This window comes from Phascolarctos cinereus, unplaced genomic scaffold (genome assembly GCF_003287225.1).
Source record: "Phascolarctos cinereus isolate Bilbo 61053 unplaced genomic scaffold, phaCin_HiC Scaffold_2;HRSCAF=192, whole genome shotgun sequence".
Lineage (NCBI taxonomy): Eukaryota > Metazoa > Chordata > Mammalia > Diprotodontia > Phascolarctidae > Phascolarctos > Phascolarctos cinereus.
In genome coordinates this window covers 63,904,287-63,931,279 of record NW_027555625.1, presented here as the reverse complement: position 1 = coordinate 63,931,279, position 26,993 = coordinate 63,904,287, and the positions used below count along the sequence as shown (strand labels likewise).

The following is a 26,993-nucleotide window of genomic DNA, read 5'->3' as shown; positions in this document are numbered from 1 at the left end:
ACTCCAGAACAGTCAGGGGAGGGTGTTTATGGTTACTCTAAGTAGCTCTCCCCAGCCTTGCCGTGCTTTGAAGCTGCTGACCTGTCAATATCTAAAGAACAATCTGTTTCTGAAGTCTTTCCCTTCCATTTCAGAGGAAGACTCCAATTCTGATTCTGATTGATGACCAGCTATCTTGGACGACACTACTGCACAGACCACCAAGGGAATCTCAGGGGGCGCTCTAATTTTCCAGCCTCCAAGTACACTGCCAGCTGAGAATGGGGCTTTTCCTTCTTATGTTGGACTTTGCCTCTCATTCCTCCTATGTTACTGTTTCCCGAGGGGCTGTGGCTGTGGAGAACAACGCAACTCTCAACTCTCTCCCTTCCACTCTATCCTCCAAACAGACTGTGATAAGTTGTTGCGGTCTGCAGTTTGCTCACCTTTCCCGTGTCTAAGTGCCTTTTCAGTATCTGGTTTCCTTGCCATCTTTGTCAAGAAGAGCTAATTCTACAATCTTGAATTTTAGTCTTATAATAATGGAGAACTCACTTAACACAAATGTCTCTCCCAAACCATTGAGCCATTTAGACTTCTGTGTCTGAGGTGAATACAAGGCAGTGGAGGCCTTAAGTCTATACCTGCATCCAAGTCCCACACTGCCATGTAGAGTCTTGCTACCTCGGTTTTTACCAAGCATTTTATATGACATGTGATAGTGAGTATCTATTGGGGAAGAGGTATATTTGTACCCCTTGTGGCTTGACTGCCCCCAGGAATCCTCACTGTAACACATGCAACCTTGCTTATCAAAAGATTAATATCCATTTGCCAAGGAGAGTTCCATTTTCTGCCATTAAAAAAACTCTACCTCCTACTGTCTCTTTATGAGACAGAAGAGGAAAACTGGGGCTGGGAGACTCCAGATCACCCAGGGAGTCACATTTCTTAAAAAGATGATTTTTGTGGCTTAGGTGACCACCTGCCTTTGAGACATACTTGCTCAATGACAAGGACAAAATGATTAACTTTTCAACGCCTCCAAGTAACTCTAAGACTATACTTTGCTGATATGCTGTTGATCTGCATCAGTGGACAGTTTCCACAGAGTGAGAGGCCTATGTTAATTAAGTCACAGGTTTGTGCTTCACTTTGACATAGCAATCAATAACCATTTATGAGGCACCTACTGTACTACATATATAGACCTCTTCTTCTCACTCTCTTCTTCTCTCTCTCCATGAGCATGTGCATGTGCATATACATCACACACACACACACACACACACACACACGTGCTAACAAGCACACCAGGCCTTGAAGCAATACCCACTTGAGGCATTTGACATTTTGAATAACAGTGGTCTTTCTGAGAATCTGTTATTAGACAGTTCTTCTTTTCTTCATGTTCTTGGTACACAAAGACAATTCTGACATCTTTCATTTCAGACAGTGGATACTCATCACTCCATCAGGACCTGCACAAACACATCTAATTCCAGGTGCGAGGGTAGCTAGGATGTAGTTCTAATAGACTAGCCTAAGGAAGTGAGCTGTCGTCCTTCAATAGAAAAGGACACCATCCCAGCCCTGTTCAAAACAGACTACATAAATATCAAAGATTTATCAGAGTTGGAAGGGACCTCAGAGACAAGGTGATGAGTAAATATATCAGCGGTTTGCATTCCTTTAAGACTATAAGGCCTTCCTCACAAGAGCCCAGTGAATGAGGTGGTACAAGTATATATTATCCCCATTTGACAAATAAAGAAACTGAAACTCAGGGGAAAGAAAACCGGCAGCAGAATCACAAGATGGCTGTTGGTAGCCAAACCCTTGTTCCAAATAGGTGCCTGCTGGCAGGCTAGGGGCACTCGGGGCATAGCAGACCAAAGGATTGTGGAAACTATAACATAACTAATGACTTTTTCCAGGGATTAGAAGGCCCATTTTTAATTATTTCAGGAAACTGTGATATTGTATGTATTTCTCTCTCTCTATTATCATCTTTCAAAACATTTTTATATAAAATTTAAGCCTAAAAGCTTTCAATATACAAAAGCAACATTACCTAAGTAAATGGCATTTGCTATGACTTGAGAACTAATATGACTGTTTAAGTGCCTTTGATTTGTAAAGTTTTTCACTTGTTAATATACTGCATGTCAATCTGCCATCCATGAAAAGTCATGATGGATTAAACCATAGTGATTACTTGGTTGTGCCTGTGTGTATACATGTACAACTATATATACACATATATAATGTGTATATGTGTGTTTATGTATACAGAGATATATGAATGTTCCTTCTCCCTCTTTGAAAATCAAGTGTATTCTCTTTACTCTCCAGGGACAAATCTCATCTGAGCCTGGTAGTGGATTCTGGAGTAACAGCTAACCACACAAACTTGTTTTTCAGCTTTTCCAAGTTTCTGGATAGCCCACATTTTAGCCAATTACATAAAAAAGTCTATAATTCATATTTGCTGAAGAATATGCTTCATATAATGGCATCCAGATTAGTCCTGTTCCAAGGAGCATAACCTCTATCCTGTGTGTGATACATAGCTTCCTGCCTTAGCCCTTTGGACTGGTACCAATGGTTCATCATTATGAAATATTAGGATAGAGTGCTAGAAAGGACTTCAAATCACACATAGGCTGTACTAAGGCAGTAGCTGCTGGTAGAACTTCCTGCCACAAGTCTCTCCCCACTCCAATCCATCTTTCACTCTTGTCAAAGCAATCTTCCTAAAACACAGATCTGACCATATCAACCCTGCCCCTTGCCCCTACCTCTATTTAATAAATTCTATCATCTCCCTCCAGTGTCCAGGACCAATATACAAATCTCTGGTTTGGTGTTCAAAATTGGCCCCTTCCTGCCTTTCCAGTGTCCTTGCACTTACTCCCCTCCACATACTTTGTGAGATCCAGTGACACTAGCCTCCTGGCTGTTCCTTGGATAAGATCCTCCACCTCCTGACTCCGGGCATTCTTATTGGCTGTGATCCATGCCTAGAACTCTCTCCTTCCTCATTTCTGCCTCCTAGCTTTCCTGGTTTCCTTCAGGCCTCAGCTAAAGTCCCGTCTTCAGTAAGTTCCCTTTCCCAGGCCTCCTTCATCTTAGTGTCTTCTACCCCCAATTTATCCTGCATCTAATTTATGTCTAATTCTTTGCATCTTGTCTCTCCCATTAGACTCTGAGTTCCTTGAGAGCAGGGACTATTCCCCTACATCCCTAACACTTAGCACATTGGCTGGCACTTAAGAGGTACTTAATAAACGTTAGTTATCACACTACTCTGACAACTGACATTCTAAAGCTTACAAATCAATTTCCACTCATCAGCCCACCTGATACTATGTCAATTAATAAATAAATGACTCAGAATCTCATATCTCAGGGCTCCTCACAGTTCTGATTCCTCAGCTACACTTGCAGTCATATTTACCACATGCTACTGGTTTTTGCACCATTAATCAATGCCATCACCATAAACCAAGAGCCATGACCACCATATCCTTTGTAGTGTCTAATAAGGTATTCCAAAAGAGAAATTAAAAATGTGTTTGTAACAAGAGCCTCATGTGATCTGTGAACCACAGTGAGTACTTAAGGCTTTAACCAATATGGGTTAGTTGAGACCTCAAAACAATTTTACTACCTGCAATATGTGTCTTCAGAATTACAGAATCTCTGAAATAGCCCTAGAAATCCATGTAGCCCAACTCCCCCACTGTTCACAGAGAGAGAAAGTGAAGGCCAGAATTCAGACTCAGGGGGCAGCTAGATGGCGCAGTGGATAGAGCACTGGCCCTGGAGTCAGAAGGACCTGAGTTCAAATCCAGTCTCAGATTTGACAATTACTAGTTGTGTGACCCTGAGCAAGTCACTTAACCTCAACTGCCTCACTTAAAAAAAAAAAAGAATTCAGACTCAGATTTTCTGATTGCTAGTACAGTGCTCCACATCAGGCAATTGTGTTGTCCCAAGAAACTAAAAGGTTTCTTTTGGCTGCCACCTGAAATAAGTGCATCTATATGTTTCAACTTGCCTGGTTTTTTCCTGAAGGAAGGTGTCAGTTTAGTTAACAGCCACAGCAGGCATGCATGGTACCCTTTTTCCTCTTTCTGTGTTCTAGATAAGTTACTTTTCCAAGCATCAAACAGCCTTTCAGTTTCAGGAAATGGACTTGCACCCTTTAAGTAGGTGCAGGGCAGATTAAAAAGAGAGAAAAACACATTAGTTTGTTTAACCACATCCATTTATTCAACAAGAAATCCTTCACAACAATTTCATACAATATTTATCAGAGATTAGTGTTGAGAAAATTATCTCCCCCTACATACAAAAATACAGATTTTACCACTATGAAAACGATCAAGACAAGGACCATGAAAACTTGTGAAGTTCGGCATCTTGGTGTATCAAAGGGAAGAGAGTAAAAATGTGGGTGGGGAGAGCAAAAAAAAAATCAGTGAACATAATACTTCATTTGAAATCAGAAAATGACCAAAAAAACCCCCTTCATATTACGCCCTTTTAAAAAATACATAACAAGCAAAATATGTCATTTTTATTTTAGAATGTCACATACTTAAAATAATCAGAATCAAAAGTAAATTTGAATTCACTTTTTATAATACCATTATGAAATTACAATCCTTCAACTTCAGCTATAAAAGCAGGAAAAAAAATACAACCTACAAAAGGTTACACTCAGAAAATCAAGTTCATAAAATGAGTACTGTCTTGGAAATGTAGGATGCTTGTACCTTTAAACTGTTCAGAGAGAGAATCAAAGAAATATATCACTTAGAGAAAATAGAAACTACATCAAGGTTAATTTTGATCCAGTTAATAGTATTTCTAGAGGAAAAAAAATATCACCGGCTTAAACCTGGGTAAGTAGCTGTTGGAAAACTATGATAATTCATCTGCCATTTGACTTGACACTTCACCTACTGTAAAATACCTACAACTGACTTTGACCCTTCCCTTTCTCATTTCCCTCCAAAAGAGAAAAAAAAAGAGAGATTTGAGAAAAGAAACATTAAAAAAATTGTTTCTAAAATACACTTTTGATGTTTCTGGAATTGTTTTGCAATGGCTTGGCCATAACATTAAGATTTTTCCTTGGCCAGACATGTCAATGACCCCACAGAAAAGAGGAAAAAAGGATTCTGCAGAAATTCATCTCCTCTTTAGAAGACACAATAACCAAGCAATTTATTTTACGTAGAAACTTGAAGCCATGAAACCCTTTTATGGCATAAACAGACCAATCTAAAAACATGAGTTTGATTCCAGATAGTATGTTAGAAGCTCTAGCTGGTGGCCTGTACTTTTCGCACTGAGTGGAGACAGTACTGTAAAGAATAAAATTCAATGCACTGGCGGGTGCGGAAGCTAGGTTCTCATTCCAGCTCTGCTGCAAACTTGCTGTATGACCTTGGGCAAGTTACTTCACAGAATCGTGAGTTTGGAAGAAGCCCTACAGGTCATCTAAACCAACTCTTCCCTGAAGCTGGAATCATCTACATTGAAAAGCATTTAGTGTTCATTTGACACAACTACCCCCACCTCTCCCAGCAGTGATAAAGAACTCACCACCAATGGGACAAGCAAGCCTCCGTGGGCCTTCTTCTTTCCATCGCCCTCATAAAGCAGCCCTCTAGGACCTGGTTTCCCCTCCTCTATCAAACAAGGGAGTTAGGCTAGATGGCTCTATACTTCTCCCTCAGATCTACCATTCTATGAATCTATGATCTGAAGTAAGCAGTGGAGATGAAAAGGGCCAGATTTGATTCAGAGAAATAAGTAGTTCAAACAACACCACTCCCTGGCATGACTTACTTGGGTGAGAACTTTAATCCCTATAGATACAGGTGACTGACCAGATTTTTCCCTTCTATCATGAAATCAACTTTTGTCCTTTTATAAAAACACATTAGAAAGAATAGCTCTATGTGTGGATTTCAAAAATGGTTCCAAAAAAGAAACATAATTGAACTGATAATCAAGTATTTCACATAAAAATGATCTTACCCTCAGTCTTTAAACAAAATGAGGAAAGGAGATTGAGAAGATGGAGGGAAAAGGGTCAGTCCTTCTGAAGCAATGGAGGGGGAAAAGGAGGAGCAACCTGGCTAACTAGTTCACAAAAGGAAAATTGGTTAGATATTACAATTGGCATCAGTGAAAGCAATATTAAAAAGACAAGATCATAGGACCATGCTACAAAAATAGTGTTTACTGACAATAAATTTACATCTTTTTCATCTTCATGATTAAACAAGCGCTTATCCGACAGCTTGGAAGGCACCAAAGGTGAAGTAGTTACTTTATATTTGTTTAAAAAAAAAACATGAAAAGACAGAACAGTTATCAAATCTTCAAATCAAAACACAATGAGTAATAAATAGCTTATTATTTTTGTCATGGGTTCCTGAACCCTGATAAACCTCAACATATACAAATAGTTTCACTTCCTACCACTTTAATCAGAGGAAAAACTGGGCCCAAATGGACATAATCTAGATGATAACACACCTGATTCCCTCCATGGTGTACAAAGAAATTTGTTTTCAACAGAGGGGAGAATTTGAAAATGCATTTCAAAACAGGTCGCAGTATGAAAGAGAGTGAAACAAATGTCTCTTTGGAACTAGATGAAGCTTACAAAGCAACAGTGGTGAGAAGCCATATTCACAGGGTTTCTATTTGGCCACACTCAAGTTGGATTGGGACCCAGATTGGGGGAGGCTGCTACAACCATCCTCCTTCCCCCTATAAAGCATGGCTACCACCACTGGCTTTGGATTGACCAGTTCACAATTTTAAGCACTGATCATCTGCTGTTGTCACATGCGCAGAAAGGAATGAAGTCACTTTTGGAACACATTTATGCAAAGGTAAGGGAGGCAAAATCTAGACAGAAACACAAAGAAAGCAGACATAGAGAACTGGTTCTTTACAGAGACACTAGGATTAAAGTACCTCTTCTTTCCCCTCATCTAAGCTTCTCACTTTCCAAAACAGAATTAGAGTACCATGTCTGTGGGTTTGCTTAAGATATGAGGGCCACTGTCTATGAAGATCTTCAATTACTAAGACCTATTTCCCCATGCCTAAACCAATGAGATTTTGCTATTTCTAGATTAAGAAAATCCCATGCCCTTCTCCCTATCTCCAAAAACATAAAATCTATGTTCATTTATCCTCTCACATTTTGAGTGAGGTTATCAGGAGAAACTTTGGGAACCTGCCCTAATTCCAAAATACACATACATAAACTGCTATTAAAAATGAGACCCTCTAGCTTTAGACAAATTCTTAATAAAAAGGATTTTTAACATTTCTAATAGCCCATTGTTTTCTTTCAGCAGAATCTAGAAAATAGGATGATTATACCTATATTCCAAGACTCCCCGACCTTTGTCTATAACTCCCAGCCAATTTATACATGATACGAACACAGGGAATATTGCGCTAGCAAATGATATGAACATAAGGTATATTTCCCATCAAAGAAGTGTAAACAATAACCAAAATAATATTATAAAATCCATACAGTACCCAAACTTATATAAGTTAAATTTTACTATAGACAGCTACCCACTGGTTCAGAAATTGTATCCAAATTGGGGGGGGGGGGAGAAGCACTCTCCAGTCAAAAAAAAAAAAGAGGAAAATAAAGCTAGTCATGAGAAGAATTAAACAGAGTATACTGCAATCCTCCTAAATCATTGAAGTAAATTAAATTTGTCATCTAAACTCCCAGATTTAAAATAGGAGCACAGTGCTCATAGCTGTTACAAATTATCTTATTCAGTATATTTGGACAACTAAGTACTGTGACTATTTCTAAGGCAGTTTCTAAGAAATGTAAATATCTTAGTCCCTTTGGTCACATTCTCTCAGTGAGGCAGTTTTTATCATTCCAACAATTTGAACCTTACTGAGAAGTTGTATACAAGGTTAAAGGAATTCAGTCTTAGGTGTGGCCCTTAAAGCATTCAAAAAAGGCACAGGAAGTCAATCCTGATGATACCCTTCTAAGATGTGTGGGTACCTAATCAGGTCATGGCTGTAGTCTGTCAATAACTGTCTAGTATAGGACTATCCCACTTAATGTCGATCGGTTCTGAGAAAGCATACTGTTTGAGCAGAATGATGTTATGGGGAGCAGTAACTCCATAGGAACATTTCCAATGGCAGGCTGGCCAAGGCCATTCAGTCACAGTAGAGTTTCCTGACACCGCAATGGCATTTGGTAGCAATATTTCACCTGGGTTCCTTTTACTGACACAAAACCCTGGCTCAGGCAGTGTAGCGCTAGGTGTGTCTATACTGGGCCCTGTTGTTACAGCTTACCTGGAACCTGATCCTACAGCCAAGGTTATAATAAGTAAAAACTCAAGGCAATTGTTTCATATTTGTCTCCCTGCTCTAGCTTCCAAGAGCACCCATGTAGACTGCTTACATCTAAAAGGACATTACTTGAAGTGGAGGCAGCAAGCTGGAGTAGTGAGAAAGCTGGTCTCGAGTACTGGATCCAATAGTCAATAGAAAGCTAGAACATTTATTAAGCACTTAGGATGTGCCAGGCACTGTGACCTCAAGCAAGGCACTTCACTTCTCTCTCAGTCTCAGTTTCCTCGTCATATAAAATGGGGATATTAATTTATCTCTCCTACTCGAGCTGGAAGGGCCCTTTGAGCCCATCTAATCCTACTCCCTCATTTTACAGATGAAAAAACTTGGGTTCACAGAAGGGAAGTAATTTGCCCAAAGTGAGAGAAAGTAAGGGGCAAGGTCAGAGCATGAACCTAGCTCATCCGATTCTAAATCCTCTGCTTCATGTATTTGTGGCATAGAAATATGAGTTACTAATATTGAGTAGGTAGAGACATATATTCTCAAAGACCTTTTGTAACTAATAAAGGGAAATGAGACTTTCAAACAGCAGAAAGTCACATTAAGATGTCCAGGTCCTAGCACCGAACAAGTGCTACCAACAAATAGACCAAAAGGACTACCAAGAGTCCTGAAGGAATTCCACTTAGTCCTGCTCCTGAGTACTGATTACCAATCAACCCCTGTCACTGGCTACCTCTTCTACCTACTGAGCTGGCCTGGTGCATGTCATTTTCTTTCTTTTAGACGATCCTGCTGCAGCAGCTGCCACAACTCAACAGTTTAATTTCAAGAGAAGGAGAAATGCAAAATGACGTTGCCAGGTGGAAAGTTATCAAAATAGGGCCAAAGTTACACACATTTTCTATTCTGCTGCTGAGACAAATCATAGAGCTAATAATGGAAACTCTGCCTCAACTTGGGATGAGCAACTTTGATCTACCCTCCTAGAAAATATGGAGATCTAAAGATCCTTCTTCAACAAAACTACAGCTTTAGACTCTACTGTACCAGAGTATATAGAAATCCTATTCATGCAAGACTTAGCAGTTATTCAAAGCTCAAAAAAACAATTAAAAAAAAAAAAGAACTAAACAGTTCCCTTCTTTACAGCTGATTCATTGCAAATGAGACTTCACATATTTGTGCAGACAAAACACTTCATGCTTCATCTCCACAGAGACCATCTGTGGTTCAACCTAAGTCTGAATCACACAGGAAGACAGAATGAAACCCCAGTCTCCAAGACCATGAAACAGATCCTAAATGAACCAAGAAAAGTCATACTCAAAGCATCCTATGGAGAGTCTAACACAGAGAGGCAAACAGGCATCAGTTTAGGGAAGGAAAAACATCACTAGGAAGAGAGACAACAGAAGTGGCCAAGGAAGGACGGGCATTAGCAAGGGTCAGATTGTCGGTCTCTTCTAGAATTCTTCTAGGTCAATCAGATCTAAACTGAACAAATCCATAGTGAAGTGGATGTTTGGGTGTGGGAACCTCATGTCTTCCCAAGAAGAGAGTTCCCAAGAACAGAGATCTTTTGGGTGCAGATGCGCCATCAACCAATACAGACGGCAACCTATCCCACAGCTCAGTCTGTGCACAGTTCTTTCAGACAGCAGAGGCTTTCCTGTTGCAGTTTAAAAAAAATTTTTTTTTCATTTAACTTTGTCTTTTCCTATCTTTATCTGGAGCCAGGAACAGTCCAATATGTTTGTGAGACTATGATGTCTCCAGACCAAAAAGAGAAGGGCCATTCTTCTCATCTTGCAACAGTCTAAAGAAATACCAAGAGGAAAAGTTAGGCACGCTTGAACAATGTTGATTTAGAGAGGGGAAAGAACCTGAAGAATATATCATTCAGGTGAGGCAAAAGTGTCTCTTCCATTTTTGCCATGAAAATAAAAGCACTTTTATGAATGACATCTCCAATGCCCAAACCACAGTTTTACCACTTCTCAAACCATGAGAAGTCCTACATACAGAACGCCAGTATGCTGCTTAATCTGCAGCAACCGACAAGTTATTAAAGAAACAGCAGGCTATTAAAATTCAGCTTATGTTCTGATGCCACACTGGCCACCTTAAGAGACAGAAAAGCATGACCAAAGTTCCCTTCAAATGTTTAACACCTGAAACTACAACAAAAATATGTTCAGTCTATGATTTATGGGAAATAATACATTTAAGTAGGTATCATTATTAAAATTATGATTTATTCAGAAACTGGAATTTAACCAACAAAATAATTCATTTTCAGTTTCAAATTTACGCATGGCCTTCACTGTCTGTTTACAAGAATTATAACGGAAGAAACACTAGTGTGTTACCTTCACCCCAGACTAGACCTACTTTATTGACCACATGTTCCATATTTAAATTATGTGATTATATATTATGCCATGTTTAAAATGTATTTTATTTTCTTTCTGTTCACTAGCCAATTACAAGGAGATACACACACAAAACCATGTTGTTCTTTCCATGGCAAAAAGGATTTAGAAATAATTGTAAGAAAATAAATACTTCTAAAAATTCTGTCACTGGTATACATTTATATACGTAATAATTTCTAACTCTGTGACCTATCAAAAGATTAAGATTTTCCATGGACTGTTCATGTTTGTAATGTATCTACACTCTATTTGCAATTTACTTCACTCACAATCAACTCTCTCTCTTCCTCAAATATAATAAGAAAGGGGCATTAGCGCAATCATCTTGTTTTTCCTAATGGTAAACTCTATATTTTCAGATCACTTGAGAAAATTCTAGTAATCATTCTGTCTGGCCGTCTCTATATTTGATTTCAAAATACATACTTGGTAGAAGAAACTTGAAAATAAACCATAATTAATGAAAAGCAACAGGTTGGAATGGTCCTTCTTTTAAATGAATTCTAAGCTAAGTAATGGATAAGAGGCATGTTTCTGTTCTTTTAAAAGTTTAAAACAAAACAACCCAATAGAGCACTTAAGCACATGGGAGTACAATCACTAGTTGCATTCTATGCATGTTTGCAGTGAAAGTGAAAGCAATCTGTGGAACAGAAGAGTGGAGATACCAAGGGTTCTTTCAGGTGTGGAAGACGACACAATTCTCCCCAAGGTTAGATGCAATAATTTGGAGATATTGTATGTGCCACCTAAGCACAGAATGCACAATAAATGCTTACTTAATAATGGAACATCACAACTGAAGTTAAAATGGCATATGAGGCTCTGAAAGTTAACATTAAGTTCACATACTTTTAAATACAGGAAAACTAGACTTGGTATTTCATATGCCCAAAATGGGTACTGTTATCAATCTCACACAATAAAGTCATACTAAGTAAAATATGCAGTGAATGAAATGCATTTAAATCATGCAGGTACACAGGTGAGTGTGCAGCCATACATCTGCTAACACATAGTACACAGTCGAAGCTGTGCACTAAATCTTTCAGTAAATGAATGCTAGAGATACCCACATTTGAGTGAAAAATTCAGATTCTCTGACCAGCAGTAAATGTTCTTTTCCTTGGCAAATACCAAATGTCAAGCTAGAGGGAGATTTATACACATTTAAATCAGTCTAAACTATGACAATCCAGTAAACTAAATGGTGTTTTCCCCCCACTCCACAGATATAATCTTCAAGAGAAGACCTAATACATTGCGCATCAACTTCTCTCTATAAATTCCAGAATCTAAACAACAAAGAAAACTTAAATAGAACTTTCTGACAGTATGGTATGACAGTAACTTCTCTTCATAACAAAGAATCTGAGGCCTGTGATAAACTAGAGTGACTTTCAAATCAAAGAAAGAATATCCTTTTGGGCAAAGAATGCATCTTTCTATCTCCCCAAGTGCAAAGCACAGTGCAGTAAAATTAATAAATATTTGATGAATGAAAGAGTGAATATATTATGGTTAATATAGTCTTAGTGACTCATCTTACCATACTTAATTCTTTGGGAATTGACAATCTATGTACAGTAAACTCCTACTAAGTCCTAGTATAATGATTACTCCTCGTGGTGTGGAGGCAAACCTGGGCTCTTCAAATCTAAGCAAGCAGAGACCAATTTGGCAGGTTCTACAGCAAATCAAAATCTTTTTGATTCTGACTGTCAGGCTCAGAGTCAGGCTGTACATCTGCTGTCTGAGAATCAGTCCAATGAAGCAGACAGAGAAAGACTCATCACCAGAAGGAAGACCACAAGGAAATGAATTTTTTTCAGCCACAAAAACTCATGAAGACTTAGGTCAAGGCATAGGACGGGTTGCAATTTGCAATCAATGGAGGCAGGACCCACACAGATGCAAAATCATGGATCCCTGCAGTGTTGAAAAGGCATGGTATATTAGAGAAATCCCCATTTAAATTTGAGCATTAAATTAACTGTGATACCCTCAAGTCTTTCTGGATGAATGGAAGCTTTTCTTCAACCAGATTTGGTCGATCAGTCATGCATAATACTTGTGATCAAAAGAAAATATACTTTATCATATGTAGAAGTTTGTTCCAGTACCACCATATACTCCTATAACCTGAAAGACCTTTTTGGGAATAACACACAGGCAAAGAACTGATTCTGGTATGGTGTAGAGATTGACATATATGTACGTAGTGTGTGTGTGTATACACATACAAAGAAATCCCAAACATCCCACCTCTGGTCCCTACTAGGACATAGTGGTGATGGCTATGGGACTGCATTATGAATTTGGCCAGGGGAACTGTATTATGAATTCATATAAAAATTCTCCGAATTCACCTCACAGAATTCAGGGCTAGGTAGGAATGTAGGAACTGTGTACCCCACTCAGACTCAAGATAGTTGTTTATGGGAAATGGCACAGTAACTTTCTGTCATGGCCAGAAATAAAACGTAGCCCTCCCAATACAGACGTCATTGTCTTAACTGCTAGGTGCTTTTTATCCCCATGATGTTGCCAGTGTTCATATCTGTAAGGTCCAAAGCCAACAGACTCTGGCTGACTTCTGTCCATGCTACCAAAGTTTTCAGTTCCATAATTTGCTTCACAATTTGTCTCAGCTATCCACAGGCCACAAAAATAAAGGACAAGAATTGAGGGCTTATTTTGGGAGTCAAACATTGGCATGGGCTGTGATCAACTACAATAGCTCTTGGTCCATAGTGGGCACCCCATGAAGACTGTTAACTGACCTAAACTGGTGTCATTCACCCCTTATTTTCTACGTAATCACATTTAACCTAAACTTGAGTTACATTTTTCACCTGCCCTCAAACTCCTGACCTTGTCATGAAGATATATCTGACTGAATGCTAGTTCATAATGGAACCACATGCAGCCTTTACACAGAATTAGGGTTAAAAGTGGAAAAAACAGCCACCACAATACTGTGGCCCCTCCAGACTACTTCCATCTGAACAGAGAGCTATTTAGATCTCTGGGTTTGCAGATGGGACATCTGATGGAGTAAGCGAAGCTCCTTCATGATGTTGCTGTGAATGCTCTTTGCCAACGCCAGCTGTTTTGTTAAGAAGGATAAAATGAAAAGTTGTATGAAAGTTTGATATGATGAAATAATAAGAAATGATGGTGGGAGCTTGGGGAGGAAATCAGGACAGGGAGGAGAGAGGAGAAAGTTTTCTTTGTTGGTGACTTCTCTCTCCACCTCAGTCCTCCTCAGATGCTCCTTCTCATGTATCTAAACGCTGTATCTCAGGACGGCTATCCACTTCTCGTGATTCTGTCCGTGCACGAATGTATTCGTTGGTGCTCTGCTGTCGAATGTTCATTCTCCATTTCTGCACAGCTAAGAAGGTATTTGCAGCATACGCTGCTGTCGCCAAGAAGCCAAAAACCTAAAAGAAACACCTACCATAAGTTCTCCAGAGCATGTCAACTGGACATGAACAAGTCATGAAGTGCAAGGCACTATACAAATGAATTTTGTGCAGGCTCTCCTAATGACCCAGCTCAACAATGCACGCTGTTACCTGTCAATATGCTCACTGTCAATTACATCATTGCTTTTAGAAATCTCAGAGCAAAAGGAAGTTGCAGATTTGATTAGATTGTGAATGGACTGTCTTCTGCCCCTTTTGGTATCCCCAGTACTTTGCACAGTGACTGTACATAGGATGCTTAATAAATGTGAGCTATTATTATGGTAAGTAGTTGGGACACAATGACAGAAACAAAATGGTCCCATATATAGGAACTTGGGGTCTATTTTTTACTTTGGTCCAAATCTATGATTTCATTGGTGTAGGGAAATCCTGGTGGGGAAACTCCATCTGCCAATGCAGGTAGTCCTACAACTTATTGTCTCAAAGAGTTTCCTGGGGCACTGAGAGGTATAATGATTCACCTTGGATCACAGAGCTAGTAACGTGCTAGAAGTGGTCCTTGAACCCAGATCTTTCTGGCTCTGAGAATCCACTAGACATCATTCTTAAAGTCTACAAGATATTTTATTTATATCAGATCAAATGCCACATAAAGATTTCTTTCTATAGTATCTTTCAAAGAAAAGGATAAAAGAGATATCTGTTTCAGTATTAACACAGCACCGTAAGTCATGAAAGCATTATGGGGTTCTAGCCCTGATTCTGCCACTCAATAGCTCCATCACCTCTCTTTGGGCCCAAATTTTCTCATTTTAAAATGACTCAGTTATTCTAGAGAGAGAATTTCTAATGTTCCTTCCACCTCTGTTCTGAAATTCTGAGGTCTCTTCAACATTTTATGTTGTAATAGCTCTTCTAGCTTTAATATTCTATGACTCCAAGATTCTAATGTGAACTTTATGGGCAAAAATCATAATTAAAATATGCAACAACCATGATACAATGGAAAATCTTTAGATTCAATGCCTTTAATTACTAACCTAGACCTTCTTTGTTTTTCTGCAGTTTCCATAATGTATGGAAGATGGACAAGACCCATCCCACACAGCAGAGGAAAGACTTCTGGATTTTAAATCAGAAGCCTTGAAGCACTGACCCAGCATCATTACTCATCATTCAGGAAACTTTGGGAAAATTGTTAACATTCCTGGTTGTCAGGTTCTTCATCAATAAATGAAGATAGCAATACCTATACTACTTATGCCACAGGTGGTTGTGAAAACATTGCATAAAAGCAAACTGTTATTACAAAGTTCACACAAAGATTCCATTAAGATATAGCTAAGCCCTTAAGGTATCCAACTCTCACCAATTCATATTGAATTTCTGGACTTTTCCCTAATGTTGCTGATCAAGTCCTGGTCTTTCTCTCTTTCTGCTTGACTGACGATATCCTGGAAGGAAGGGGAGCAAACTTGAGCCTTAGAGCTAAGGACCAGCATGTACTTCATTAAGATGGAGCTGAGACCATAGTAACTCACTTGCTTAACTGCAGTTGAAATTAAAGAATGTGAAGTATGGGGGGGTGGGGAGGTATAAAAATACATTTTTTGACTTGTTCAGCTGTTTCAGTCATGTCCAACTTTTCATGACCCAATTTGGCATTTTCTTGGCAAAGATACTGGAGTGGTTTGTCATTTCCTTCTCTAGCTCATTTTATTGATGAGGATTAAGTGACTTGACCAGGGTCACACAGCTAGTAAATGTCTGAGACCAAATCTGAACTCAGAAAGATGAGTCTTCGGGACTCTAGGCCCAATGCTTTATCCACCGTGCTACCTAGCTACCCCAATATTAATGTATGTGTGTATATATAATATATATTTCATTCTTTGTGAAACGTGTGAATATGTATATTTCACATTCACATATATGTTGCATTCTTTCATTCCAACTGCAGTCAGGCAAGTGAGTATATATCTATATCTATCTATACACACACAAAATTCTGGAGGTGGGGAGACTGAGTCTGTACCCCTATAACTGGAATCTATTCAGGGGAAGGTAACATAACAGATCTAGCTAGCGATTCTAGGTAATTGATTTTCAGTTATAAACTTGTGCTTGTTACAATGTTTACAAGTCTCTAAAAACCTTTCCTTCTGGAGCTTTGAATTTGGAAACTGTACTTGTACTCCATGATTCTCTACCAGACCCCAAAACTCATCAGGAAGGGAAAACTCTGTCCCCCTCTTGAATTCTTATTCATCCATTTTTAAAAGCATTTTTTAAAAAGCCCAACTCAAAAGCTAGCTCCTTTATAAATATCTCCCCTCATTAGTAATAATCAACAAGCCTGTGAGATCTCACGTGGCATTCACATAGCATCTCTCATGCAATATTAGGCAGCAAAGCTTTCCATGCATGTATCTTACTAGAATGTAAATTTCCTGAAGACTAGAATTTTGTGATATTCAAACTTTATATCTCCCCTAGTACATAACTCAGGACTCTGAATACAGTAGATATGAAATAAATGCTGGTGGTAGCTGTTCCTCAAAACCAACTGAGTTCTCTACAGTTCAAATGACAGTATAATTTTTTTTTAATTGGTTATAGGAAAATTAGAACAAAATACCATGGGGTGGGGATGTAAATTAGGATGAGTCATTCTGTTTTAAATATTTGATTTTCTTACCACAGCAGCAATTTCTGCTCCAGCTTTATGGTTCAAAGCAGCAAGTACTATAGAGGCAATAAAGAAGAAGAAGGTGCTGAGTCCAGTGTTGACCAAATCCTAAAAGGGGGAAAAGTGATGGAATTACTTTAAAAGGATCATGCTAGTTTTTGCTCTTAAAGTAAATAGAAAACATTCAAAATAAGAACCACAATATCTCATTTTTTGGATTACATATTTTGTATGTAACAGAGGCAAGGGTCAGCACAGATGAAATCAGACACCCACAAGCTAAGGATGCCACTAAAGTGAATTGGGTAAGATCATCACAGCACAGTGTGAATACATTTCACCAGTTCACTAAATGATACTGGAATTATCAAATGGTTTCTCTTTCAGAAACAGCAACTGACAACTAACCTGTCAGTGGCATACCAACCAACTGCTCTTAATAAAGTTCTGTTATAAAACTCAAACACTTGACCCAATCAGTATGGCCTGGACCCAACTACAGCATTGTTCACAGAAAGCCCAGTGCCCACACTCTCAACATAAGTATAGAATTTGTAGGAGCAAAGGTGGAGTACCTGCAAAAGCCTAGAAGCCCTCCCCCTATTCATTCCCCATAATCAAAGCTAACTTGGTTTTAATATAAAACACACACAAAAATATCTAAATTGGCAAAGCTTTCATTTAATGTGAGGTCTTTCAAACCTTAACATCAATAAATATAGATTTTCTTTTATGATTCTTGAATACCAGATCAGTCCATGGACCTAGCATTCAGGATATTTAACAAGTGTCTCACTTACGGCACCTAAGTCCTAACTTTGCTGTTGTTATCATTGGTGGTGGTGGTTAGGTCATTTCAGTCATGTCCAGCTCTTCATGACCCTACTCGGGGTTTTCTTGGCAGAGATACTGGAGTGGTTTGCCATTTCCTCCTCCAATTCATTTTACAGATGAAGAAACTGAGGCGTACACTACTCAAACTCATATAAGTTAAATTTTATTATAGACAGCTACCTACTGGTTCAGAAATTGTATTCAAATTGGGGAGGAGGGAGGAAGGAGGAAGCATTCTCCAGTCCAAAAAAAGGAAAATAAAGCTAGTAATGAGAAGAATTAAACAGAGTATACTTCTTTACTATCCAATCCTGCTAAAGCATTCAAGCAAATTAAATTTGTCATTTAAATTCCCAGATTTAAAACAGGAGCACCGTGCTCATAGCCTTTACAAATTACATCATTCAAATGCAAGGATATCATGGGAATCAATGGGAAAAAAATGTGAAAGAAGTATCTCTGATAAAGGCTTCATCTTTCAAATATATAGAGAACTGAGTTAAATTTATAAAAATAGAAGTCATTCCCCAGCTGATAAATGATCAAAGGATATGAACAGGCAGTTTTCAGACAAAGGAATCAATCACTATTGATTAGAGAAATGCAAATTAAAACAACTCTGAGGTACCATATCGCACCTATCAGACTGGCTGATGGGACCAAAAACGAAAATGTTAGATGTTGGAAGGGATGTAGGAAAACTGGGACATTAATGCACTGTTGGTGGAGATGTGAACTGATCCAACCATTTTGGAAAGCAATTTGGAACTGTGCCCAAAGGGCTACAAAATTATGTATACTCTTTGATCCAGCAATACCACTACTAGGTCTATATCCCAAAGACAATTAAAAAAAAGGGAAAAGGACCTACATGTACAAAAATATTTATAGCAGCTTTTTTTTTTTGTGGTAGCTAAGAATTTGAAATTGAAGGGATGCCCATCAATTGGGGAATGGCTAAACAATCTATGGTATATGATTGTAACAGAATATTATTGTGGTATAAGAAATGACAAGCAGGATGATTTCAGAAACAGCTGGAAAGACTGACATGAACTAATACATAGTGAAGTAAAGTGAACAGAACCAGGGGAATGTTGTACACGGTAATACTGTTCGATGAAGAACTGTGAATGACTTAGCTATATTCTCAGCAATACAACAATCCAAGACAATCCCAAAAGACTAATGATAAAATATACTATCTGCCTCCAGAGAAAGAAACTATATTGTTTGAATTCAGACTGAAGCGTTTTATTTATTTTTCACTTTCTTTCATTTCTTTCTTTTATTCAAGTCTTCTCGTACAAAATGACAAATACGGAAATGTTTTACATAATTGCACATGTATAACCTGATGGGCATTATTAAGGATGTGCCAGGCACTGTGCTAAGCACTGCTAAGGATACAAAAAAAGGTACAAGCCAGTCCCTGCTTTCAAGGAGCTCACAGTCTGATGGAGGAGACATGCAAACATGCTACGTACAGGATAAATGGGAAATAATCAGCCAAGGGAAGGCTGCATTGAGAAAGGCCTCCCGCAGAAGGCAGGATTTAGTGGAGAACTGAATGAAGTGCTACCAGCAGGCAAAGATGAGAAGGGAGAGCATTCCAAGCGGAGCCAGTGAAAATGCCCCCTTTATCCCAGTGTCACTGGAAGACAGAGTACCATGGCGGTTTGAAGTGGTTAAGGTATAAGAAGAATGGAAAGGTGAGAGGAGGACAAGCTATGAATTCAGGGCTTCAAACACTGAAGAGATGATTTTGTATTTGCCCCTGGAGGTGACAGGGAGCCACTGAAGTCTACTGAGTTAGGGAGTGTGACACAGTCACTGTGCTTTAAGATTCCTTTGACAGCTGAGTGAAGGATGAAATGGAGTGGAAAGAGGCTTGTGGCAAGATCAAGCAGCAAGTTGCTGCCGCAGTCCAGGTACGATGCAATGAGAGCTCACACCAGACTGATAATAGTATCAGAGAAGAGAAGGGGGTATTTGGGAAAAGGGACCTAAGACAAGAAGACAGTATAGATTTGACCTGGTTCACCAAGGAGTCAAGATGAGGAAGATAAAAGAGTGTAGCTCATGTAGTGACTGGAGGGCAGTGTAGGCGAAAAAAAGAATTTGGGGTTACAAGGTAGAAAAGGTGGGACAGTAAGAGATTGTAATTAACTAAAAGAATTTCATAGTTCATGAATATATAAGTACATTTTTTGATGACAGCATGATTGAGGGTATCTTTGTATTTGGCTGAGGTGGGATGGAGTAGGATACGAGAAATGATTAAACTGAGGAATTGGGAAATCAGGGTGTTTAAGAGAGAATCAATTACATATCTTGAAATCCTCTAGTATGAAGGCAGGAGGTGAGGACAACAAAACAGTGAGCCAGGCACTGAACTCACTGAAAAAAGAAGGGGAGTGGCCTGGAGGTGTGGAGACAACAGCTGCCATGATTTTGATTGAATGGTACATATGAACTGCATGCAACTCAAAGGAAGAGAGTGATGGCAATAGAGGGTGAAGCTGAATGAAAGTAGAAAACGGGAGCAAGGAGTATTCCAGCTCCCCACCTCAACCAACTAGTCAGGGAGAACAAGTGAATATGGAAAGAGAGGCTTTGAACCCTGAGGGGAGCCAGGTCTCAATGGGAGTAGGAAGATGAAAGGAGTAGAAAAGGAAAAGATTTAAGATGAAAGTAAGTTTGTTACCTATGGAACAGGAATTCCAGAGAGCACAGAGGAAGGAGTGGACAGCCTCAGGCTCGGACACTGGGGGTTTGGGGGTAGGGTAGAACATGTGGTAGGACGGGCAATCCATGAGCTGGTCCATTAGAGAGAAGACAGAATACATGGTGTGCTTCTGCACCGCAGACTGACAGTAAACTAGGCTCAGAATAAAACAAGGGAAGAGGAGGACTGTGTTTGGGGAAACCGCACAATTCTCTCAGTGATCTTAAGACACTCCCTCACACAAAAACCCATGTTTCAACACTAATATTTTTCTGGTGATGCTGTTGAATTACAAAATTATTATTAGCAGCATTTCTGAAATACTTGACCTACAACAACCCAATGAGGTCCATAGGGCATTATTCTCATTTTAAAATTGAGAAAACTGAGGCTCAAAGAGTTTGTGTTTTTCCAAGGTCACATGTATAGAAGCAATAAGAACTGACATTAATATACTGCTTTAAGGTTTTCAAAGCACTTTATAGACATTATCTCATTTGGCCCTTACAACAACCCTGTAAGGAAGACATTATAGAGATTATTCCTACTTTGTAGATAAAGAAATTCAAAGGTAAAATTACTGCCCATAGCCACAAAACTAATAAAAAAAGGTAGACTCTGACTCACGATTTCCATCTCCAAGTCCTTGATCTTTCCACTACACCATTTCCAGTTATCAAGAACTGATCATGCACAAGGCATCACATAAAGACCTGGACATGCAAGAAGAAACAACAAGCCGCAGAGCTCCCATTTATGCCAGGTTCTCAGCCTTCGTGGTGGAAGGGCTGAAAAGCAAGCTGTAGGCCCACCTAGCCAGGTACCTAGTGGAGATTTCTGGTTCTCAAAGTCACCATGTCTACAACAAAACTTGTTACCTCCCCCTTCCTAAATTCTGTACTTTGAAAAGTACCACCATCCTTCCAACCAGCTGAGTTCCCAGCTTCCGTCGTCTTTCTCTGCTCTTCACTCTTTCAAGACGTATGTGAAAGTTCATTACCCTGTGTTTTTAGGCATAAGCCTACACAATTTTTTATTAATATAGATTTTTCTAATTAAATTAGAAAATTAGCGTTTCTCTTTTCAGAATGATAAAAAAGCGGAATCTCCTCATGCCTTTGGGAATCTCTCTAACACAAACCACTTAGTATTACGGCATCCCAGAAAACATTCTACAGCCAAGAAAGAGCAAAGGTTCAAGTTCAAACCAAACAATCATTAAACTTTCAGCATGGCTTGGAAATTTATATCCCTAAAACCACTGACCACTCCCCCTCTGTGGAGTCTCTTTTCTAGATGGTCAGAGATGAACTCAAGAGATTATTCCACTAACTGAAGCAATCAAAGACCTCTTCCCTTCTCTTAGGCAAATCATGACCTTAATCTGGTTGAGGCCTGGGAAAGAGGTCCTGCTCTAGGCAGACCTGCCCAGTCACAGGTCACTGCCTTAATTCTATCAAAAGAGAGAACAGAGCACCAACCTCAGCTGTTTACCAGTTTTCTCAAAGAAAGTGATTACACAGCAGGGGTGGGGAACAGGGCCACATGTGGCCCTCTAGGTCCTCAAGTGCAGCCCTTTCACTGAATCCAAACTTTGCAGAACAAATCCCCTTAATAAAAGGATTTGTTCTGTAAAATTTGGACTCAGTCAAAAGGCAGAAAAAAGTCTGAGTCCAAATTTTACAGAACAAATCCTTTTATTAAGGGGATTTGTTCTGTGAAGTTTGGATTCAATGAAAGGGCCACACTTGAGGACCTAGAGGGCCATATGTGGCCTCGAGGCTGTAGGCTCCCCACCTCTGGATCTTCGGTTTTTTTGCTTTTTGTTTTTTGGCTAGGCAATGGGGTTAAGTGACTTGCCCAGGGTCACACAGCTAGAGAGTGTTTTGTGTCTGAGGTCATATTTGAACTCAGGTCCTCCTGAATTCAGAGCCAATGCTCTATCCACTGTGCCACCTAGCTGCCCCCTACCCCTGGATCTTTGATAAAAGGAAAAAAAAAAAGAATGAGTGCAGGGCATTGTTTCTGAATTGATAGCTAAAGGTTTCTCTTTTAGATTAGTCCAAAGTCTTCAAACTAAAATATTAAGATAAATGCTTTGATAATATTTCTAAAAAAGCAGGGCAGGGGACAGCGAGCGGGAATCTCCTTTCAGTCAATCAATTATCCTAGTCTTGCCAGTTCTACCTCCATAATATCTCTCACATCCATTCCCTTCCCTCCACCCTAATTGAGGCCCTAACCCCCGTCATCTTCCCATATACTTGTCTCCCTGCCTCCAGCCTTTGCCAATCTAGACATCCCATACCTGCCAGATGGATTCCCGAAGCATGGGCGAGATCAGTCTGTCACTCCCCTGCTCAAAGAGCTGAAGTGGCTCCAGACTCTTTTATTTGGTGCTCACTACCCTTTGGAAGCTGGCTTGAGAAGACCACTCCCCACCTACCACCACCACAGACTCACTGCATATTACCCTCCTTCACCACTGGTTCCAGCTCAACCACCCTTCTCATTCTTCCTCACATGTGATGCTCCATTTCTCACCTCCACACTTTTGTAGGAACAATCTTCACCTCCATCTCTCAGAATCCCAAACTTCCTTCAAAGCTCAGCTCAAACCAACACAAGGCCCACACTGATCCTCTCCACTGCAATCGCCTACCCTAAAATTCTTTTGCAATGACTTTACATATAACTTATGTTGACTAAACTGGGTTCATGGTGTTCACCTCACCTCCCCAAAGAAGATTAAGTTCCAAGAAGGGAAGGAGGCTCTTTCACTTTTGTCTCTGTTTCTACAGTATGTGCCACAGTGCCTGAGGCATTAAGTACTTAATAAGTTAACTAAATGAATGAAATGTTCGATGCAACATAAAAAATACCTGATACCTTGAGAAATAACAATTAAACTGTTCCTAGAAGAAAGCAATACAGAAATATAAATCACAGCAAAATATGGTACTTCATGTACCAAAGATCATCAGATTAACAATATTTAATGGTTGTCTAGGTGTCCAAAACTATATATGCACCAAGGCAGTGAAGAAATGGGAACCTAATATAACCATGAACGCAAAAGCTACCTAAGGGACAATCATATAGGTAAAATCAATCACCAATCATCTATTGAGAGCCTCCTACATGCAAACACTAAGCCAGGTCAGAGAGAAACTGATTCTTAATGAAGTTGTCAGTAAAAACAGTTCAACAGAGCCCATGGAAACAAGTACATTACCTCTTCAACAGAGGTCAGCAACCTGCAATGCTGCCTGTTTTTGTACCCACTGTGAACTCAGAATGGTTTTTCAATTTTTAAATAAAGTCTTATTGAGTCTAAAAACATAAAACCCACTCTCAGCTTAGCTGTGCAAAAACAGGTGGTAGTTGGATTTGGCCCTTGGGCTTGGCTATAATTGGCCCACCCCTGTGCTACGTTCATGTAAGCCAAGGTCTATGCCCTCAGGGATCAACAAAGACAAGATGAACACATAGGAAGCATTTAGTTAACAACACATATAATTAGGAACCAAATTACAGGATATAGACTCTAAGTACTATAGTCTGGTGAAAGGAACTATCAATATAGGTAGGTTGCAGCAGTCAAAAAAGTTTAACTAGGACTTGAAGACTGGGCAAAAGGATGGGGCATCTGAAACTGGGTCCATATCAAGTTGACTTGGAAGAATTTTCAAGCTGAACAACAGAATGCTAATTAATAGTAATTGGTTACTATAAACTGATAGGTTCATAGTTTTATCTACTATTTCTATAAGAAATTGTTAAATTGCAACATAATTGTACATTTAAAAGCACACTATAATTGGATTTCAAAGACCTTATGGGTATAAGTCTTTGTAGCCAAGAATTGCAGCCAAATACTTCGTATGTAACCATGGATAGGATACTAGATGTCTCTGATAATCAGGTTTCCTCATTTGTGAAATGGTGGCAATATTTCTGCTTCTTACCTTGTGAGACTGTCTGAGGAATGTGTCCTATAACTATATAAATGTGAGCAGCTGTCATTTTAAAAAATGATGATAGCTGTTGCACTGTCTTACGGTGATTTGTTAACTCAGCTCAAATAGTGGACAAGAAAGTGAGAGCAGCAGCAGCTAAGGTAGAAACTGGGGAACAAGTATGACGTAACCAGGAGATATTACGGAGACTTGCCTAACTGGAATAAAAGGTTTGATTTGGAGAGAAGTTGGAGACAAGGCTGAAAAGACAAAGGAGGGCCATATCATGGGGAAAACTTTCAGTGGCTCTCCACAGCCTTTTGAATACAAGCTGAGTTCCTAACCCTGACATTAAAGGCATTTCATAAACTGGCTCTTGTCTTACGTCACACTCTTCCCTTTCCCGTTTCCTACATTTCAGCCACACCACACCATGCTTATTTCCCCCACTATCAGCTATACTCCCCTGCCTCTGTCTTGGTTGACTGGAATTTCACTTATCTTCATCTATTAAAGCTTTTCCATTCCTCCAAGTGCCAACTCAGATGCCATCTTCTCCATGAAGAACTCCTTAACCTACCTCTCCCCCCTCTCCAAGTCATCTTTTGGGTATAAGTCATCTCCCACTCTTCAAACTTTCCATGTTTTCATGCCTGGGTCTGATTTGCTCTCAACACATTCTTTATCGTACCACACTGATCTGTGTAAGTGTCATAGTCCTTTCCCATCCCCCACCCAACCAGGCCAAGTTCCTTGAGGATGGGGACAATTGTATACTCAGAGCCTAGTACATTTTTTAAAGTTTTAAATGACATTTTTTACTTCACTTACATTTCCTAATATATCTTCTATCTCAGGCATTCATTTTTTATGATACAGAAAAAAGTTCAGCAAAACTAATCAATATTTTTTTTAAAAGTCCAATGTTATATACAGTGTTGCATACCCATAATCCCTCACCTCCACAAAGAAGTAGAAAGAGGTGATATATAATATGTTTGTTAATAAATGTTTGATGCTGAATTGAAGGGCTTCGACTGTACGGTGTTGTTGGGACATGATCCTATAAGCAAGAAGGAGACAACAAGCTACAAATAGTGTTTAACACTAGATGACCCAGATGCATCAATCGATACCCCCCAATATTATAATTTCATTTTGCAATAAACATTTTCATCTCAATTTTCTATAGATTTTTTTTTAAATGCCCTGCACCACTTGACGCAGCTTGGTCCTTCTAGTGTTAAAAAGTGAGGCAGGCTAGTGTGGCAGTAGGATACAGGATGGACTAAACAACTATTTTGGAGAAAATTTATAATGATGCAAGTGAGGTATTACTGAAGGTCCAGACTAGAGAGGGAGCAGCAGAAAAGTAAAGGAAGGACGAATTTAGGGACCTCCACAATTGGCCACAAAAAGGGGGTGAATCAAGGGACAAGTAAAAGATTACAAATTGCAAGTCTTAGAAACAGAAAGACCTCCTCATCATTTTCCAAATGAAGAAAAAGAGGTCTAGGAAAATAAATAAATTTGTTCAAAGTCATATGGCTATTAAACAGATGTGACCCCAAGTCTCTGAACTCTGGGTCCAACTTCCTTTCCATTACTCCACACCATCTCTCTGACTCCAAGGTTTTAAGATGACAACAGCGGTAAGTTGATTTTTGGCATCAAATCATCATAACCTTTTCAGTACTGATCATATTCTGGATTCAAAAATGTGAGGACTCATTAAGAGGAAAATGAAGTATCCAGCAGAATCTATAGGAAGCTCATGTCATTAGAAGAAGAGTGTCTTTTCAATGGGAGATCAGTGTCCCTCTTCTTAACGCACCAAAAAAAGAGCCATCCAGTATAAGTTACCTACTTAAGATTTCCTGACAAGTTCATCATCTGTTTTCCAAGAAGTGAAAAGTTAAAGTTTGTGGCAAGAAGAGAAGCCACAAACTCATAATCTCTCATCACCTTCTATAAATAAATAAATAAATTCTCTGAGTCTTGATGCTTCCTCTAAGAAACAGGAAGAATAACACCAAACCAGGCTGATATAGGAAAAGATTAAGCATTATAATAATCTTGGCACATAGGCATTCATTCATCAAACGTTCCTTCAACAAAAGTCACCTTTTGTACTTAAGACTAATTCTGACAGTACTATAGAAATGTTTTGTTCAACTTTATATGTGTAATGGGTATCATATTGCTTGCCTTGTCAATGGATGGAAGAAGGGCTAGAGGGAGGGAGAAAATTTAGAACTCAATTTTTAAAAAAATGAATGTTAAAAAAAAGAAACGCATACAATTTTTTTAAAAAAGGCTAATTCTGCCAAACCACAGTCCTGGATGTGACAAAACCAAAGCTCTTTGTAGGTTTTATGCACTACAATGAAATGGCATACTTCTTAACGGGCCATGATAAGAGAAAAATCATCACATTACATACTTGGTGCCCACCATTCTATCCCATTTGGTTCTACTGTTGCTCAGAGCACATACAATCACCAAAAGCCAAAATTAGTTCTTAGCCATCAATAATTTGTGGTA

The 26,993-nt window shown here is 39.1% G+C and overlaps 2 protein-coding genes across 3 annotated transcripts in view; one reads left to right on the top strand and one right to left on the bottom strand.

Moving 5' to 3' along the window:
• Positions 1 to 2,196, top strand: part of CMTM3 (CKLF like MARVEL transmembrane domain containing 3) — a 36,654-nt gene extending 34,458 nt beyond the window's left edge. For both annotated transcript variants that reach the window (XM_020989445.2, XM_020989446.2), the window contains one exon: positions 135 to 2,196. In XM_020989445.2, the coding sequence (XP_020845104.1) occupies positions 135 to 163 (29 nt within the window). In that variant the 3' untranslated portion in view covers positions 164 to 2,196. The remainder of the gene's footprint in view (positions 1 to 134) is intronic.
• Positions 2,197 to 4,234: 2,038 nt separating this feature from the next.
• Positions 4,235 to 26,993, bottom strand: part of CMTM4 (CKLF like MARVEL transmembrane domain containing 4) — an 83,080-nt gene continuing 60,321 nt past the window's right edge. Inside the window, exons 3-4 of the mRNA XM_020989444.2 lie at positions 16,938 to 17,036; positions 4,235 to 14,251 (exon numbers count right to left, since the gene is read on the bottom strand). Of these exons, the coding sequence (XP_020845103.1) occupies positions 14,087 to 14,251; positions 16,938 to 17,036 (264 nt within the window). The 3' untranslated portion in view covers positions 4,235 to 14,086. The remainder of the gene's footprint in view (positions 14,252 to 16,937; positions 17,037 to 26,993) is intronic.